General features: G+C 42.0%; 1 protein-coding gene across 1 annotated transcript; it reads right to left on the reverse strand.

Annotated features, from left to right (window-relative positions):
- Positions 1–2681: 2681 nt before the first annotated feature.
- MUC19 (mucin 19, oligomeric) lies at positions 2682–13805 on the reverse strand. The gene is made up of 6 exons (XM_060244740.1): positions 13652–13805; positions 11480–11517; positions 9541–9651; positions 8510–8556; positions 5659–5760; positions 2682–2866 (listed from the first exon to the last, which is right to left on the reverse strand). Exons 1-6 carry the CDS (start codon positions 13701–13703, stop codon positions 2704–2706), a joined length of 513 nt encoding a protein of 170 aa, XP_060100723.1. The 5' UTR covers positions 13704–13805; the 3' UTR covers positions 2682–2703.
- Positions 13806–16245: the final 2440 nt, after the last annotated feature.

The raw sequence follows: 16245 nt of genomic DNA on the forward strand, positions 1-16245 counted from the left end.
GCCTTTTTTTATACCATTCTCTTTTTATGTCTTTTTCCTTCCTAACCAAATGGCCCCTTATTACCGCTTTAGCAGCGTCCCATAATATATTAGTTGGCACAGTTCCTCTATTTTCCTTAAAATATAATTTTAACTGTGTCATTAAGTATTCCCTATCCTCTTCTTTTGCAAGGAGTTACTCTGCAATCTCAGGATATTGAGAGAGCTCATAGACTGCAAAGGAGACAAGATGGGGGTGCCCCAAGGGAAGTCATAATTAAATTTTCAAGGGAAAAGACTCAGCAGATAGTTTTCAAGACTTTGAAAAAAAGGAAAGACCTCTCTTTTAGAGGAAGGAAAGTTTGGGTGAGAGAAGACTTCTGCCAGGAAACCATCAGAAAGAGAAGACTAATGAGACCCTTTGGGCAAAAACTATATGACAATAAGATTAAATTCTCTTGGGGGTACCCTCCTCAATAATTATTTTTAAAGATGAAAAAAGGCTGGTGGCCCGCAACCCTAAGGAAGCAAGAGGTCTCCTCACTCGCCTGGGCATCGCCACAGACGACCTGAGAGACCCGAGAGAGGAAGAAGTAGAAGAAACAGTGGAGCTTGATGTGGACCCAGGAGAAGGAGGCTCAAGTAGACAAGAGAAAAGGCCAGGAACGGACTACTAAAGGGAAGTATAAAACATTTTGAGCTAAATTTAGCTAGAAGGGGAGGGCGGGGTGCGTACCCCCAGGAAGGTGGAAGACAGGATGATGGTCTCATCCAGAAAGTTGTCTGTCACACAGGGGAAGGGAATAGGGGGCAGGGTTTCAGTAAGAAGTATAGAAAAATACCCTCAGCCATTAGGGCCCAAGTTTGTTACAAACAAAGAGAATGGATAGATCTTTAAGAGTCCTTTCACTGAATGTGAATGGTCTAACATCAAATCTTAAGAGATTCAGAGTAATTAAAATGGCTAAAGAACAAAGAATAGATCTGTTGTGCCTACAGGAAACTCACAAAAAAAAATAATGATAGAAAACCATTGATAAAAGATTCGAGGTGGCAGGTTTTAGCAGAAGCAAGAGGAGCTGGGTACTCATTTTACCGACCTCGGAAGGATGGAAGGTGGAGTCAACCTTGCGCCAGCTACCTGAATCCAGCTTCTGCTGGAATCGAACAGGTCATGAGCAGAGAGTTCAGATCACAGTACTGCAGTACTGCTGCTTTACCACTCTGCGCCACGGGGCCGCTCTAAGAAAGATGGCAGACAAGTTTTTGGGCAAGACACTGGGAAATACCATGAGCTGTAGCAAAATCAACATGAAGTAATATGGCAGTGGTGAAACTGATTCCTGCAAGAATTTAACCAATCCCCAATATCACAGAAAGGGATTTCTACTCATCTCTGAGTAAAAATTCTTTAAGTGTACATAGTTTCTGCACACAGAGACACTTTTTACAACAAAATTGTACTGGAAAAGTTACTTCCTTTTAATTTCTGGGATGTGGACAGAAGCCTGTGTGGGAGGAAATGTATGTGGGTCAGCTGGAACAACTGAAGTATACTAGGACAAAGCTGTAGTAGAACTGATGGCCTGAAGGTGGCATCAGTTTCAGAAGATGGTGGCATGTGGGGGATTCAAATTCCCTTACTGTCCGATCAAAGATCCACCAACAGCCCCCTTCTCTTCTACCACGGTGGCTCAGTGGCAGAGCATCTGCTTGGGAAGCAGAAGGTCCCAGGTTCAATCCCTGGCATCTCCAAAAAAGGGTCCAGGCAAATAGGTCTGAAAAACCTCAGCTTGAGACCCTGGAGAGCCGCTGCCAGTCTGAGTAGACAATACTGACTTTGATGGACCCAGGGTCTGATTCAGTAGAAGGCAGCTTCATATGTCCATACCACTTTCTACTAACTTTTGTTCCTGCTGCTGTATTTAATTCCCTCTCCTTTCTGTTGATTTGAGAAAAGAAAAAAGTGAGGTAATTGGAAAAGCTACTGACTGGGACTAAAAACAGCTCCTATTTCACTTCTTGCCCCAGAATAGCCGTTTCAGCCAGCCAAGGTCTGGTCTCCCAAGTTAACAGCACCCACACAGAAGCCCCTTAGATTCTAAACTGTAGTTTCTCCAACCAGCAATTGTATCATGCAGAGCTACTTATTATATTGCTTTATCACACAAAAGTAATGCGAGTTGCTCAATATATTCAAACTTCATTAGGTACTCATCCCTTCTTCCTGTAAACGCAATCCTGTTGATTTGGACAGAACTTGTGAAAATGGCAAACCACCCCGTAAAAAAGTCTTCAACGTCGGCCTAGAGTCAGAAAAATGCCTGGTGCTTGCACAGGGGACTACCTTTACCTTTTTACTTGTGAAAAATATTTTTAGTAGCAGTGTTTCTATCCAGGTAAAAGCTAACTCACATTGATAATGGATTGCAATCAGGGTAGAGGTGACAGGAAAATGAAAGATTTTTGTTGCCATGGTGAACCAAGGAACTCAGCGCTGAGAATAACAATTTTAGAACAGACTTTATTTTTTCTGCTTTGAACTGTGTTCTACAAACAGTGCAGGGAGTATATATGGTGGCTTTTGCTTAAAATTCAACTATTGTCCTAATAATGGAGATCTAAGTGAGAACTGATGAACTAGGAAAATATCCAAATTGCATTTTTAAAGAAATTTTAGAGCAAGATGGGGTGGGGGGGGGAGCTATTTGAAATATAGTTGTATTAGGCATCTTTACAAGGCGTACAGCTACAGGAAACAACCTGTTTGTAGCGGTAAGGTTTTAATTTCCCACCAGAGCAGAAAAGGCGGTCTTTTTTGGCAATATATTTTGTCCCCTGGCAGCAGGAACAGTCATTTTTTATTTTGCGGGTTTTATCATCGTACCTGAAACAGAGGTAAAAGAGGAGAGAAAAATTGATAAGTGGCAGGCTAATAGTTAGGAAAGTGTGCACATTGTTTTCTATTATTTATTTCCATTTAGTAATTAAATCTCTTCCTTTCAGTTTCCAGTTTGCTTCAGGTTTTAGTTTCTATTTCTGCTGACCGTGAGTGGAAAATCTACTTCTGCCTTCCCAACTCCATTCCAACTGAGAAGATATTTTTCAGGGAGTTTATCCTTCCCTGTCAAAACTTTTAGAGAAGGAAGAAAGAGTCTCCATTTTGTAGATGGAATGGACAGAGGAAGGCTTTGGACAAGGTCACTCAAGAACGTTGGACAGCGACAGAGCTTAGCCCTGAGTGTGTGGGCTCTCACACATACTATATACATATTGGCTCTACTTCTATGACTGGGAATATTCAGAAAGCAGCATTCTTCTATGCAGAGTACACATATATAGCCTGCATGTACCTCAATACTATGTGCACCTTCAGGTGAATGCAAATGGAAAGGGGGTGAGTCAACGTGCTCATCTCAACTAATGGCTTTGGCACAGATATGTCATGTTTGGGGCCACTTGCATTGGACAATACTAAAAATAAGCAGGCACAGTGAAAGGACAGACAGAAATATAAGAAACAGAAGGACATCAGGCAAGCACCATGTCTAACGGATACCTGGAGGACATGCTGGGTGAACAGAAGACACACCTTTCAGGGCAACCCACCTGCTTTCCATAAGGGCAGCATTATGTTATCTGTAGTTCTGCCAATGTCTATCAGTCTTTTTGGATTGGGGATGTCAATGAAGGTGGTGGTGATGTTTGCTTTCTGTGTGCACACGCATTGGGTGTGTCCACCCACACTAAATAATGCCCTTTGCAACTGGATTTTTACTGCGTAAAAATAGAAAAATCCACTTGCAAACAGTCAGTGTGAAAGAAGATGTCAGATACTTCTTACTGCTGTAAGAAGATGTCAGATACTTCTTGGCCCCAAAGGGATAGAACGAGTGTGACATCCCTCTTACGTGCCTCCCCGCCAGCACAAACAAAATGTTTGCCTTCCTCTGCCACCCCAGTGGTAACGCTTAACATTTAGCATTTTCCTGTATTCTTTTCTAGCCTGTATCCCTTCCCAGCACTGTCTTTACGCCAGGCTGGCAAGAAAGATACCATTATCTGCTCTTGGGCTCCGCAAATGCAACATCAGAAAACAGAATAGCATGGACAGAGAGGAGTCACATTTTATTAGCCTTCCCCAGGCCAGAAAGCAGATATGTAACTGGGAGAAATCCTTTGGAAAGACAAAAGTATCTGTGCAATCCTCTTTGATGACAAGATCTTTGTAACTTTACCAGTTAGTAAAAGTCTTTGTCAACCACTGAGACACTCTGTTCCCATCTCTCTAATTTCCTTAAATTTGAAGCCAGGTGACAGGAAAAGGGCCACATAAGAACATAAGAGAAGCCATGTTGGATCAGGCCAATGGCCCATCCAGTCCAACACTCTGTGTCACATAAGAACATAAGAGAGGCCATGTTGGATCAGGCCAGTGGCCCATCCAGTCCAACACTCTGTGTCACATAAGAACATAAGAGAAGCCATGTTGGATCAGGCCAATGGCCCATCCAGTCCAACACTCTGTGTCACATAAGAACATAAGAGAGGCCATGTTGGATCAGGCCAGTGGCCCATCCAGTCCAACACTCTGTGTCACATAAGAACATAAGAGAGGCCATGTTGGATCAGGCCAGTGGCCCATCCAGTCCAACACTCTGTGTCACATAAGAACATAAGAGAAGCCATGTTGGATCAGGCCAGTGGCCCATCCAGTCCAACACTGTGTCACATAAGAGCATAAGATAAGCCATGTTGGATAAGGCCAATGGCCCATCCAGTCCAACACTCTGTGTCACACAGTGGCCAAAATTTTTTTAATATATATAATAATAATATATAATAATAATATATGTGTGTGTGTGTGTGTGTATATATATATATATATACACATACACATATATACACATACACACACACACACACACACACACACTGTGGCTAATAGCCACTGATGGACCTCTGCTCCATATTTTTAACCTGTCTGCTCAGCAATTTCATCGAATGCCCACAAGTTCTTGTATTGTGAGAAAGGGAGAAAAGTACTTCTTTCTGTACTTTCTCCATCCCATGCATTATCTTGTAAACCTCTATCATGTCACCCCGCAGTCGACGTTTCTCCAAGCTAAAGAGCCACATCTCGTTATTTCCAAATATTCTTAATTTTCAATTTGTATTAGCTATATAAACAAATGACCTGTTTGGTGCTTGTGTTTTCATTAGCGTCTGAAAGCATATCACTTAATAGTACATGAATAGTTATTTTAATATAGAATAAGGTCTGGCAGGTTCTAAAACCAGAAAGCAGATATTGGACTATTTTTGAAATAATTTTTGTTCCATCCAGGAAGAAAAAAACAGCTGCCCAGGTTAAAAAGATGCCAACCAAATTCTACCTGTATGTATTGTATGCTTTTTGTGGTTGGATTAGGGGTACTCGTCTTCCTCAAGAGATGAAACCTGGGTGGACACTGTGATCTGAATGCAATTCCATGTTAGCTATGTTAATGGACTTTTTGTGCTGGATTGAAGTAACTGTCTATAATTAAAATGGCTGCTGCGCTACCCCTGCATGCTATCAAATAAATATCAAAATGTTTCCATGATCTACCACCACCTCGCCTAGCCAACTGTCACATAGGCCTCGTGGTGTAGGAATCAATACGCAAATCAACTTACGAGACTATTTGTTTGCAGTGACCCTTACACATTTGCGTCTTGATAGTTCCTGTACAACCATTCTTGGAAATTGCCATCTGAATTGGAGCTACTTGACAATCAGTCGAACCTAATAAGGAACAGTGAACAGTGAGGACACATTTGCAGACTCAAAGGAGCATCTTGACTAGGCTTAGACATAAAGATTTGAGGAAAGTCACGAACTTGGTCTAGTGCTGTTCTCAGTGGTTCCAATTTAGTTGCATGGGACCAAGTAAACACATTAAATCAGGGGTGTTGAGCTTATTTGTTACGAGGGCTGGATGTGACATAAATGAGACCTTGTTGGGCCGGGCCATGTTGAGTTGGGCCAAGCCATGTCAGGCTGGGCCAGGTGTGTACCTATTTCAGATTAGGCAGCAGAGATATAAATTTTATAAAGAACACAGACAAGCATACATATATATTAAACTTAAAACATGCTTAAAACGTTAGCACTCATTGGTCTTCAAGATGCTTTCTTTGGATTTCTCCCATGGGATCCAGGGAACTTGGCAAAGGATGCTCTGGCTCTTTCCTTCCTTCCCCAGGGGGCTGGAGTGCGGGGGGGGGGAGCTTCAGCCAATAAAAGGAAGAGAGGCTTGGCTCAGTAGATCTGCTGTGCAATTGAGAGAGCCTGGCAAAGCAAGCTATTCCTCCCCCCTTCCTCTCCAAGGGAGGAGTTTCAGCCAATGGAGAAAATAAAGGTTTTGCTCTGACGCTCCAGTGCAATTGAGCAAGCCTTGCACAGCAAGCTGTGATGCAGAAGGAAGCAAGAGAGGGAGAAGGAAGCAGATGACAGCCAGTTGCTCAGGAGCCTGGTAGGAGCCCTCTGGGGGCCTGATTCGGCCCCCGAACTGCATGTTTGACACCCCCGCATTAAAAAGTCTACAATCTGTTGCAATGGGAATGGTCCAAAATATTCTTATTTCATTTTATCCCATCCTTCCTCCAGAAAGCTCAGGGTGGCCAGCATGAGCCTTCCACTTACTCCAGAATAGGAAGAAGAAAACTGCAGATTTATACCCCACCCTTCTCTCTCAATCAGATACTCAGAGCGGCTTACAGTTTCCTATATCTTCTCCCCCACAACAGACCCCCTGTAAGGTAGGCGGGGCTGAGAGGGCTCTCATAGCAGCTGCCCTTTCAAGGACAACTCCTGCGAGAACTATGGCTGACCCAAGGCTATTCCAGCAGGTGCAAGTGGAGGAGTGGGGAATCAAACCCAGTTCTCCCAGATAAGAGTACGCACACTTAACCACTATACCAAACTGGCTCTCTCACAACGTGCATGGGCAAAGTAAAGCCCTACCCCACTGCTGATGCAGGTCTATACTTTCTTCCAGAGAAGGATGAATAGCTGCCATACTAGATGGCACTGCCATCAATTATGGGGATTTCATGAAAGAAAAACACTCTCCTCCTTCCCCCCTCTGAACTCTTTGGCTGAAGGAGAGGGAAATACATTTTTGTTTCCTCTCCCAACACAGAAGGATCCATTTTCACCACAGTGAAGAAGTACCCCAAATGCTTTTCAGTGCCCTTCAGAGGTGGTACTAACTTCAATCTCCCTACTTTTCCATAGGCACACGAGAAAGGGCGATTTTTGCCAATGATCCTTCCCATTGGAGACTTTCCATCCCTCCCAGGCTAATCTTGGGGGTTAGCTGTTTTCCAGAAGCAGCATTTCAGGGAGCATTTGGGGTATTGCTGGGGAGGAAATCAGCAAAATCTCCTTTCCCCCCATTTCCATATAAATTTTGAGCAGGGCCCAAGCCACTGTAGGAACTTTTTCTTTTAATTTTAGGTTTCTGGCAACAGGGGCCATGGCTGGATTTAGAAACATGGTATGGGACCTGCCCTTTGCTTTACTCATAGTAGAGCTTTGGTAATGGACAGGAAGGGTGATAAGCAGGACGGAGCATTGAAAAGAACTAGAACCTTTAAACTCTCTCCTCTGCCTGTTAAGTAAGGGCTGATGGGCATTTTGCTGGTGTCGGAAGACTACAGGGCACCGTTCCAGTTCTGCGGCCAACTAGTTTGCTGCAGTTTTATGGATATTGCACTAATGTTTACTGTGATAAGGGGCAGCTTTGTGTCTGTGCAGTGAAGAGCAATGAAGCTGGGGGCCACAACCATCAGGCCCTTCAGTGTGTTGCCCAAAGGCTTTCAGGATGCATGTCTGTCCTTTGCACTGCATGTTTACCGCAAGAAATGCCAGCATCAAAATGGTGTTGCCACAGGAAGCATAACTGCAGCATAAAGTGTGAAGCCAGTATAAGTTTATATTTGTGATGTGTAAAGCTCCAGCTAGATGACACTGTCTTTGCCATGGATACGTGGTACCATTTTAGAGCTTATTTTTAAACCGTTGAAAATGCTGTGGAGACCGTGGCATGGGCGGGGGAGGGGGGGAGAGTTCCTATTTCTCCCCTCCATACCATTTCCAAGAGCCAAAATGACCAAAAGAAAGTCTAAAATAGCACCATAACCTTATGATGGACTTATGGGAGTGCTGTTTAGACTAGTTTATATAGACCACGTGTTCAAAGAGGGTGTATGTCGCTACCACACAGAAGTGTGTTTGGGTGGCCTGTAATGTGTCAAAAATCCCTCATCCCCCTCCCCCTGTTCTGCGGGAAATCTCCCTATTTTTGTAGGGTCTGCTCTTCCATCAAGGTGTTTAAAGACTTTGTAAACAGACATTTCACTGTAGCCAAAATAACAGTTAGCATGACCAAAAAGATAGGCAACACATTATGTTGATATTCTATCCGTATTGATGTACGCACAACCAATTGTATTCTATGCTTTTCCAAGTAAAAGGAGAAAGAACATACAATTATAACAGCATCCGTTGTCATCATAGGTTCTTAATTCCTGTTTTCAAAATAAAAAAGGAGAGTCCAATGAGACAAAAGGCTTAGAAGCTGATTGAATTACCATTTCTGAGTAGTTGTGTTCTCTTTGGGAATTCCAATCACAGCAATATAATTGGTTATTTCTTAAAAACAAAATGCTGAGTGGAACAGCTCTATATGAGGTACTGAACACTTCTCATGGGGACGCGATGACAGGATCACCATTTCTCATGTAAGAATGACATATAAGGTGACAACTGGAGGACACCGTAGCCACCAGCTGACTGCCTCTAATAGGCTTTCTGAAAAATATGGGTTTTTTTTAAAAACAAGGAGATAGAATCAGAATCACTGAGTTGGAAGGAACCTCCAGGATCATCTACTCCAACCCCCTGCATATTGCAGGAAATTCACAAATACTTACCCAACACATCCCCAGCGACCCTTGCTCTGTGGCCAGAAGATGACAAAAACCCTCCAGAATCCAAGGCCAAACTGACCTGGAAAAAAAATGCTGCCTGACCCCCAAAGTGACAATCAGCATTTATCTGGGCATGTAAGAAAGGGCCACGAGAATTAAGCACTGGTACAACTTGGGCTCCCTAGTTCCCACTAGGGGTGGGGGATCCCCCGGTGGCCCCAACCCACTGACAAGGAGGAGGCTGCTGGGGAAATCCCATTCCCCAAAGAGCTCATCGCCACGCGGCGCGATGATGTTACCTGGAAATGATGTTGTGCTGGATGCTCTAGGAATTTATTTGAAACTCTATGGTTTTCCATGGGGATGTTCTAGCAATTTGGGGAGAAACTTTATGGTATGATGTGATGATAAAATGGAGGAAGTTGTAAGCTGCTTTTGGTTCCCCATTGGGAAGAAATCAGAATAGAAATAAACACATTTGACTGAGATTTCCGATGTCACTTACACACAGACGTGTGGCAAATTTCCTGTGGTTCCCCCCAATATATACATAAAAATTCCAAACCTATTTGCACAACATACCTTGCTGCACCACGACTGTCCAGGGCAGTCTTCAACTTTTGTTGTAAAACCTTCTTTGGTACATATATATGTGAGACATGGATTTTCTGGGTCTTTAAACACTGCCTCAACCTGAAAAACAATCCATGGCAGTGATATGTCTTCCCCCCCAAAGTAAACCTGTATGTTTAGAAGCAGTTCAACGCACCACACTTAAAATTAGGATTCCATTGCTATGTCTAAGTTTAACATTTTCATTGACATATTTTATTTTGGTAGTTTAAAACCAGTTTCTGAGCAGATGAAACACAGTTCAGCATTTCAAGTTACCAAGAATGCACTTGCAGACAATGGAATGAAAGTGAGAGGTAGGTTACGCCTCAGCTATGGTTAGGAAGTTACTGATTAAGTTTGTATTTTTAAACAACACTGAAACCAGACATGTTGTATGTGGGGGGGGGGGGGAGACTTTTTTTAAGCAATCACTGAAACCCAACAAGTTACCAGCAGGAAGGACACTTCATTGAATCTAGAATTGCTTCAGACAAGGCTACCACAATCCAAGTTGTGTCCCCCAAAAGATTCCATGTGCCTCCCCCCAAATACTACCTAGACCCAACCCAAATATTACATGAAACATCACAAGACTTGCCTGACTGTGTTCCCACCAGTAGTGACCCAGGCTTATGGAATGATGTCCCCCATTACAGCAGCCCTGACTTCAGGGACCTCTTTCTGTATCAACTTGTTTGTCAAGTAACCCTTGTGAGTTGTCCAAGGTGATGGAAAGTATTCTGAGGCAGAACTGAGTTGATAAGCTCACCAGCAAGGCCTATGATTTTCACGTTACATTAACCAAGAGCTCAAAACACAGGATCTGAGTAAAAGACCTCCTGCGTCACATCTAGTCTGGCCTTCAGAATAAGTCTCAATACATGTCTCTGTCACGTGATGAGACTCATGCTTGGTTGCAACCAACAAGTTGTCTTTCAGAGAAACGGCCGTTATTGATCTCACAAGTGAATCCCTGACACACTTCTGAAGATCTGCAAGTTGCCTCGCAATTGTACTTCTTGACTATTGGAAAGAACTTACTCCCACACCAAGGGATATACAGCACTTTAATTTAAATATCAAGTCCTGCCTTAAGGAGCAGATAACTATAACAACCCACTTTCCTCTACAGATGGAGAACCTCTGGAGGCAATGCAACGTAATGATACAATAAATAATTGTATATGTGCCATCAAGAAGCAATTGACGCGTGGAGACCCTGTGATCATAGCGGTTTTCAACGCAAGAGATACGCAAAAGTGTTTTGCCACTTCCTTCCTTTGCATAGCAACCCAGCAGCTGGCTTAGCTTCTAAATCCTGACAGGATCAGGCCAATGTTATTCAGGCTGCTAAAGCAATGTAGAAAGTATCAGCGTATTTCCTTAGGGATGACTTTGTAAGATCAACATTGCAGTGACCTGCATTTTTCAACGATCTACCATACCATTTCAGTACCCTGTATGCACAATTAGTGATATGATTTCCAAAAAACATTTATTAGGGGTGTTATTTTAGTAGGAGCTCCTTTGCATATTAGGCCACACCCCACTGATGTAGCCAATCCTCCAAGAGCTTACAAAAAAGAGCCTTGTAAGCTCTTGGAGGATTGGCTACATAAGGGGCATGTGGCCTAATATGCAAAGGAGCTCCTGCTAGAATCCCACCCATGTTTATTAGGAACATTCAGGCATCACATTTGCCAGATATATGATGGGAAATCTGATCATGTATCAGTTTTGAGCACTGAATCATAATTTTAAAAGTTGCTTTGTCTTGCTCTGCATGTGTGCTTACAAGGGATTTTGTCAGCAGTGATATTTTATATTCATAACTCTCCCTGTAAGGTATCGTAGTGTGAAGGATATTTATCTGTTGCAATTCCCTTGATGCGTATATAAAGCTCACCGCAAAATCTTGATTTTTAAAGAAGCATGCGCATTCTCCTGAAAGAATAAATATATAATTATTAAGTTATCAGCAAAATTCAGGTGCTGTAAATGCTTTGCAAGCTTTCAGCCTCATTTGGAGGATTTGTGAACAAAACCAAATCACTCAGAACAAGTGACAAAAGACCTTTTATTGCCTCAAGGAATGCTCAATGTGCTGGAAAGGCAAACTTTCGCTTTACCTAGAGTTCTTCTTCAGAGAACAGATGAAAGCAAACATTAAAACACAGAAGTTTCCTAAAAATATATTAAATCGTGGCTGATACTGATAACCTGGTATCGTTATATAACACAGACAGTAGTTTGGGAATTACGTTAACTGTATGAACTGTATGAACTGGCTGTAGGACATTTTTTTTCTGATATTGATACATGATAGGTAGATATCCCACTGGTGAATTTCTTAAGCCAGGGTGTGTGTGGGGGGGATCAACATGGCTATCTCTAGTTCCTGTAAATCTGATCTTTGTTTTCTGATCAGCTCTTTCCTGTAATTATGTAGCATCATTTAATTCCCCCATTTTCTCCTTAATTAATCTAAGAGAAACCATAGCTAACTGTAGGACAAGGTATCTTTCGAGTGTCACTGGAATTTACTATGGTCCTGAAAAAGACTACTAAATTTGGGTCCTCAGTTTATATGAAAACTCTTTATAATATCTATTATAAAATCTTGGCACAAGTATTAAGAAGCATCAGGCCTCATAATATCTTTTTAAAACTCCTTTGTATTCTACCATGGCTTCATTATATCTGCAAGGACAAAATGGTCTAATATAGTTGAACCAGAAAGCTAAAAGATGGGTAATGAAAATATTCTGATTCATCACCATCATTTATTATACATTAAACCACCTACAGGTCCAGGTATACAGGCTCCAGATCTAAAATGGTCAAAACAAGATGGAATGAGAGGTTCAATAGGCAGGAATGAGTGTTTTTTTTGGAAATTTTAGCGTGCAAAGAGACAAACCTCTATTATAGTGCAATCCAAAATAGAGTTATACTCTTTCAAATCCTATGAAGTTAGACAGGCTCAATTCTGCTTGGGGAGTGAGTCGAAAAGATGGGAGAAAGATCAAAGGGAACATCCAAATGCCGAGCAGACAGGAGAGTGATATTGCTGACTTTAGGCAAAAGTAAAGAAAATACAATTCTGTCTTCTGAAAATCAAGACCATGAATCAACAACATCCATACAGAACTTGCTGTAAGACAATTGGAAATTAGAAGGAACAAGAGACAAAAGGGAGGGAACAGAAATATAGAAGAAATAAAAGTTTCTTGCCTGGGTAAGAAATTATATACAAAGAAAACAAGAAATGTTCGCAGATAAACTGTTATTAGTAAGTTTTAAATAACTATTATAAATAGCAAGTCAACAAAAGATTCTCCCCCACACAAATATATTCCATTGTATTAGAAAGTCAGAGCAAGTAAGTTTAACGGGTAAAAAAGGGAAGAAAACGGTAAAGTTAACCAATGAGATATGAATATTTGTGAAATAAATATATAAACATATATTAAAAGGTCCACTATGTGGTGATCCAACAGAAGACTTTTTGTTTGACAGGCATTTTTTAAAAATTAAAATTAGTGACATTAGGATAACAACATAATTATATCATTCCCTAGCCCTAATCCTAGAAATGTCTTTTTATATCGTTAACAAAGAGCACTGTTTTTAAATTTGGAATTCTTTATCAGCTGCAGAAATAAACCTTCTAGATGATGAACAAATTGGGTAGTTAAGATTTTGAAAACTGCAAAATTGGCAACCCCCCCAAATATCTGCAGAAAAGAATACAGCAAGAAGCAAAGTCTAGAAAGAAATTTGTCACCAGCATTCCAGTAAACCACAGCAAACTTTAGAATATTCCTGCTTAGTTTCTCTGTAACATTTACCACTGCCCTAAATCAACGATACCTATATTGCAGTATTAAAATAGTAGGTATCAGCATATTTATATGCCTGAGGCAATTTTTTGTAAGTGGATGTGTTCATTTTCAGTTGACTCCCCTTATGATTCACACTTTACAAACTTGTGGTATATGTTTAAAATCAATAAAATTGATACCCATACACAAAAAAAGTAGGAAAACAAAATCAGGGCTCCATAAAATGTCCTTACCTTTGTTATGAACACTGACTGATACAACAAAGCATAACATTAACAAATTCATAGTGGTGGTGAAGTGACAAAGGTGGAGCAAGGTTAGCACTGGAGTCCAAGATCTTTTTGTTTCTGCAATTTCTTTTATAAGTTACTCCTCCCCCTCATTATTATTCTCCTTTTGCCAGTTCGACCAGACTCATAGAATCATAATAACAGCATATAGCGGATTTAACCCAAAGCGAAAATAGGTAAAGCTCAATTAGAACCTGAAAGTGTGAAGCTGCTGTTTCTTTGGACCGACTCAAGGACTACACAGCTGTGCACAGTTCATCTTGGTCGGGACACAAGCCAGCAAAATGCCATTGCAGCATCATGCTTCTACAGTCAGCCATTACCCAAGTATCAACAACCTAGGAAATGGTCAGTCCCCTCCCCCTCATCAGAAATGGCAAGAACCTACAACATTGCCAGTATCAGGACCAGGGCATTTTCCCGCAGGAACGCACAGGAACACAGTCCCGGCTAGCTTGGCGTCAGGGGGTGTAGCTTAATATGCAAACGAGTTCCTGATAGGTTTTTTCTACAAAAAAGCCGCGCAAAACAATGGTGGTCAGGGTGTGTGGCCTAATATGCAAATGAGTTCCTGCAGGGCTTTTTCTACCCCCCCCCCCAAAAAGAGCCCTGATCAGTCCAGTAGACATGCCTGGGAACATTTCCTAGATGCAGAAGGGTGGTGTTGAACTTCTATAGGAGAATGCTGTGCCTCAGGCGGCCTGTTAGTTAATCTAGCCCTGACGTGGCATGTGGCGATTGTTTTAGCAAGGGTTTTCCCCACAAAAGAGCTTTTCAAATGGAGATGGCAGGGAGTGAAATTGGAACCTTCTTTGTACATCATATGTTTACCATTGAGTTGCGCATCCTTCCAAACATGTTCACAGGGAATCTCTGTCGCCCACTCACAAGAACAGACTGCAGGAGACCGGAAAGGGCGAGACTTACCTTAAAACCAATTCCAGCTGCATTACCAGAAGTGATGTCATCACATTATAGGACACTCTAGGATCCACTTAAAATTCTATGGTATAAACCTTAAGGGATCTTAGAGCACCCTCTTATGCAGTAAGGTCACTTTGTGTTTGTGATGTTGCAATGTCACAGGATGTTGTTTTACCCATCTCCCCCCACTGCCCCACTAAGTCCTAATGCAGGTTCCCCCATTGGCGGCAGACAAATTACAACCCCAATTGCTCAGTTATGGAGGCAAGGAGGAAATCAGTAAGCAAGAGAAGGGGATTCCCTCTAATTTTCTCCTGCTCCTTGCTGTCTCCCTCTCCGCTGGGCTTTCTTCTGTCTTAGGAACCCAACTGCAAAACACCGGCCAGAGAGAACTGGTGGAGAGGGGAAGACTGTGAAGTTCCTTGTGCCGACCATTTATTTGTTCGACTTTGAAGTAGCATTACACGGAAGATAGAAGCTGGAACTCCGTTTTCTTTATAACATCTACTTAATTCATTGTTAATGTTTGATTTTATCACTGCCCACCAAGTATGCACCATTATCATCAAATGCCATTGAGACGCAGTAAAAAATTAGGACATTAAAGCAGGACTCCAGACAAGACCTAGAGGTATATTTATGATACCACCATACCACACTCAGATCTCAGATGTACGTTCAATGAGAACTTTGTGTCTGATGATCATCAGCCAATTCCTCAATGGTTGGTTTTAACCCTGTTTGCTCCAATGTCTGGAAACAGAAATTAGGATTTTGGATTTTATTCACAAGGTAGAATCAAAGTCTAATAACTTAGATCTCTTCCACTGGCTGTCAGAAGCAAGTGAGGAGGCTGCCTAAGAATTGCCAAAGCTCCCATCCATCCTCTAAAATTTTAAATGCCTCCCAATATATGTAGTCCCCCCCCCACCAGTATAAGGCCACAACCAAAAACATAATTGGACTAGTTTCACCTTAATGTTTTAGTTTGTGCAAGTTACCAACTTGGTTGTCACTATCTGAGGACTCCTTATATTTCACCAATACTGTAATGTATATACAGTTCAATAAAGGTAAGTGGAGCCTGGATAAGTATAAGCCAGCATGTATAGTGGCTAGACTGTCAGACTTGGAACTGGGAGTCCCAGAATTAAAAACCCCACTCTGCTGCCGTGGCTAATGATACACATAATGCCTAAACTACCTCACAGGGCAGTGCGAAGATAAAATGCAGAAGAGGACAATTTGTAAGCCTTTTTGGGTCCCCATTGGGGAGAAAAGTGGGGTAGATGCAACATTCCATCTATTTTTCCCCCTAAGTGTCAGGCTGTGTTCATTGATGTTATTGCTAACTGCTGATTACTAACCATATTGATCACTGCACATATATGCCCACTAACCTACAGCCATAGAACAGTAGGGGGGGAGCAATGTAGAGAGTAGCTTCCCAGGAATATCAAAGGTTGTTAGGCCTGCTTTGAAGTAGAGAGTATCTGCCAGGCTCTCACCTCCTCCCTAGAGGCAGCAAGGACATTGCCGCCGGGAATTGTAACCACCAACTGAAAAGATAAGGGGGAAGCCGTGTGAAACTCTCACATGCAAAAGCAGCCTTT

This window comes from Heteronotia binoei, chromosome 8 (assembly GCF_032191835.1).
Source record: "Heteronotia binoei isolate CCM8104 ecotype False Entrance Well chromosome 8, APGP_CSIRO_Hbin_v1, whole genome shotgun sequence".
Classification (NCBI taxonomy): Eukaryota; Metazoa; Chordata; class Lepidosauria; order Squamata; family Gekkonidae; genus Heteronotia; species Heteronotia binoei.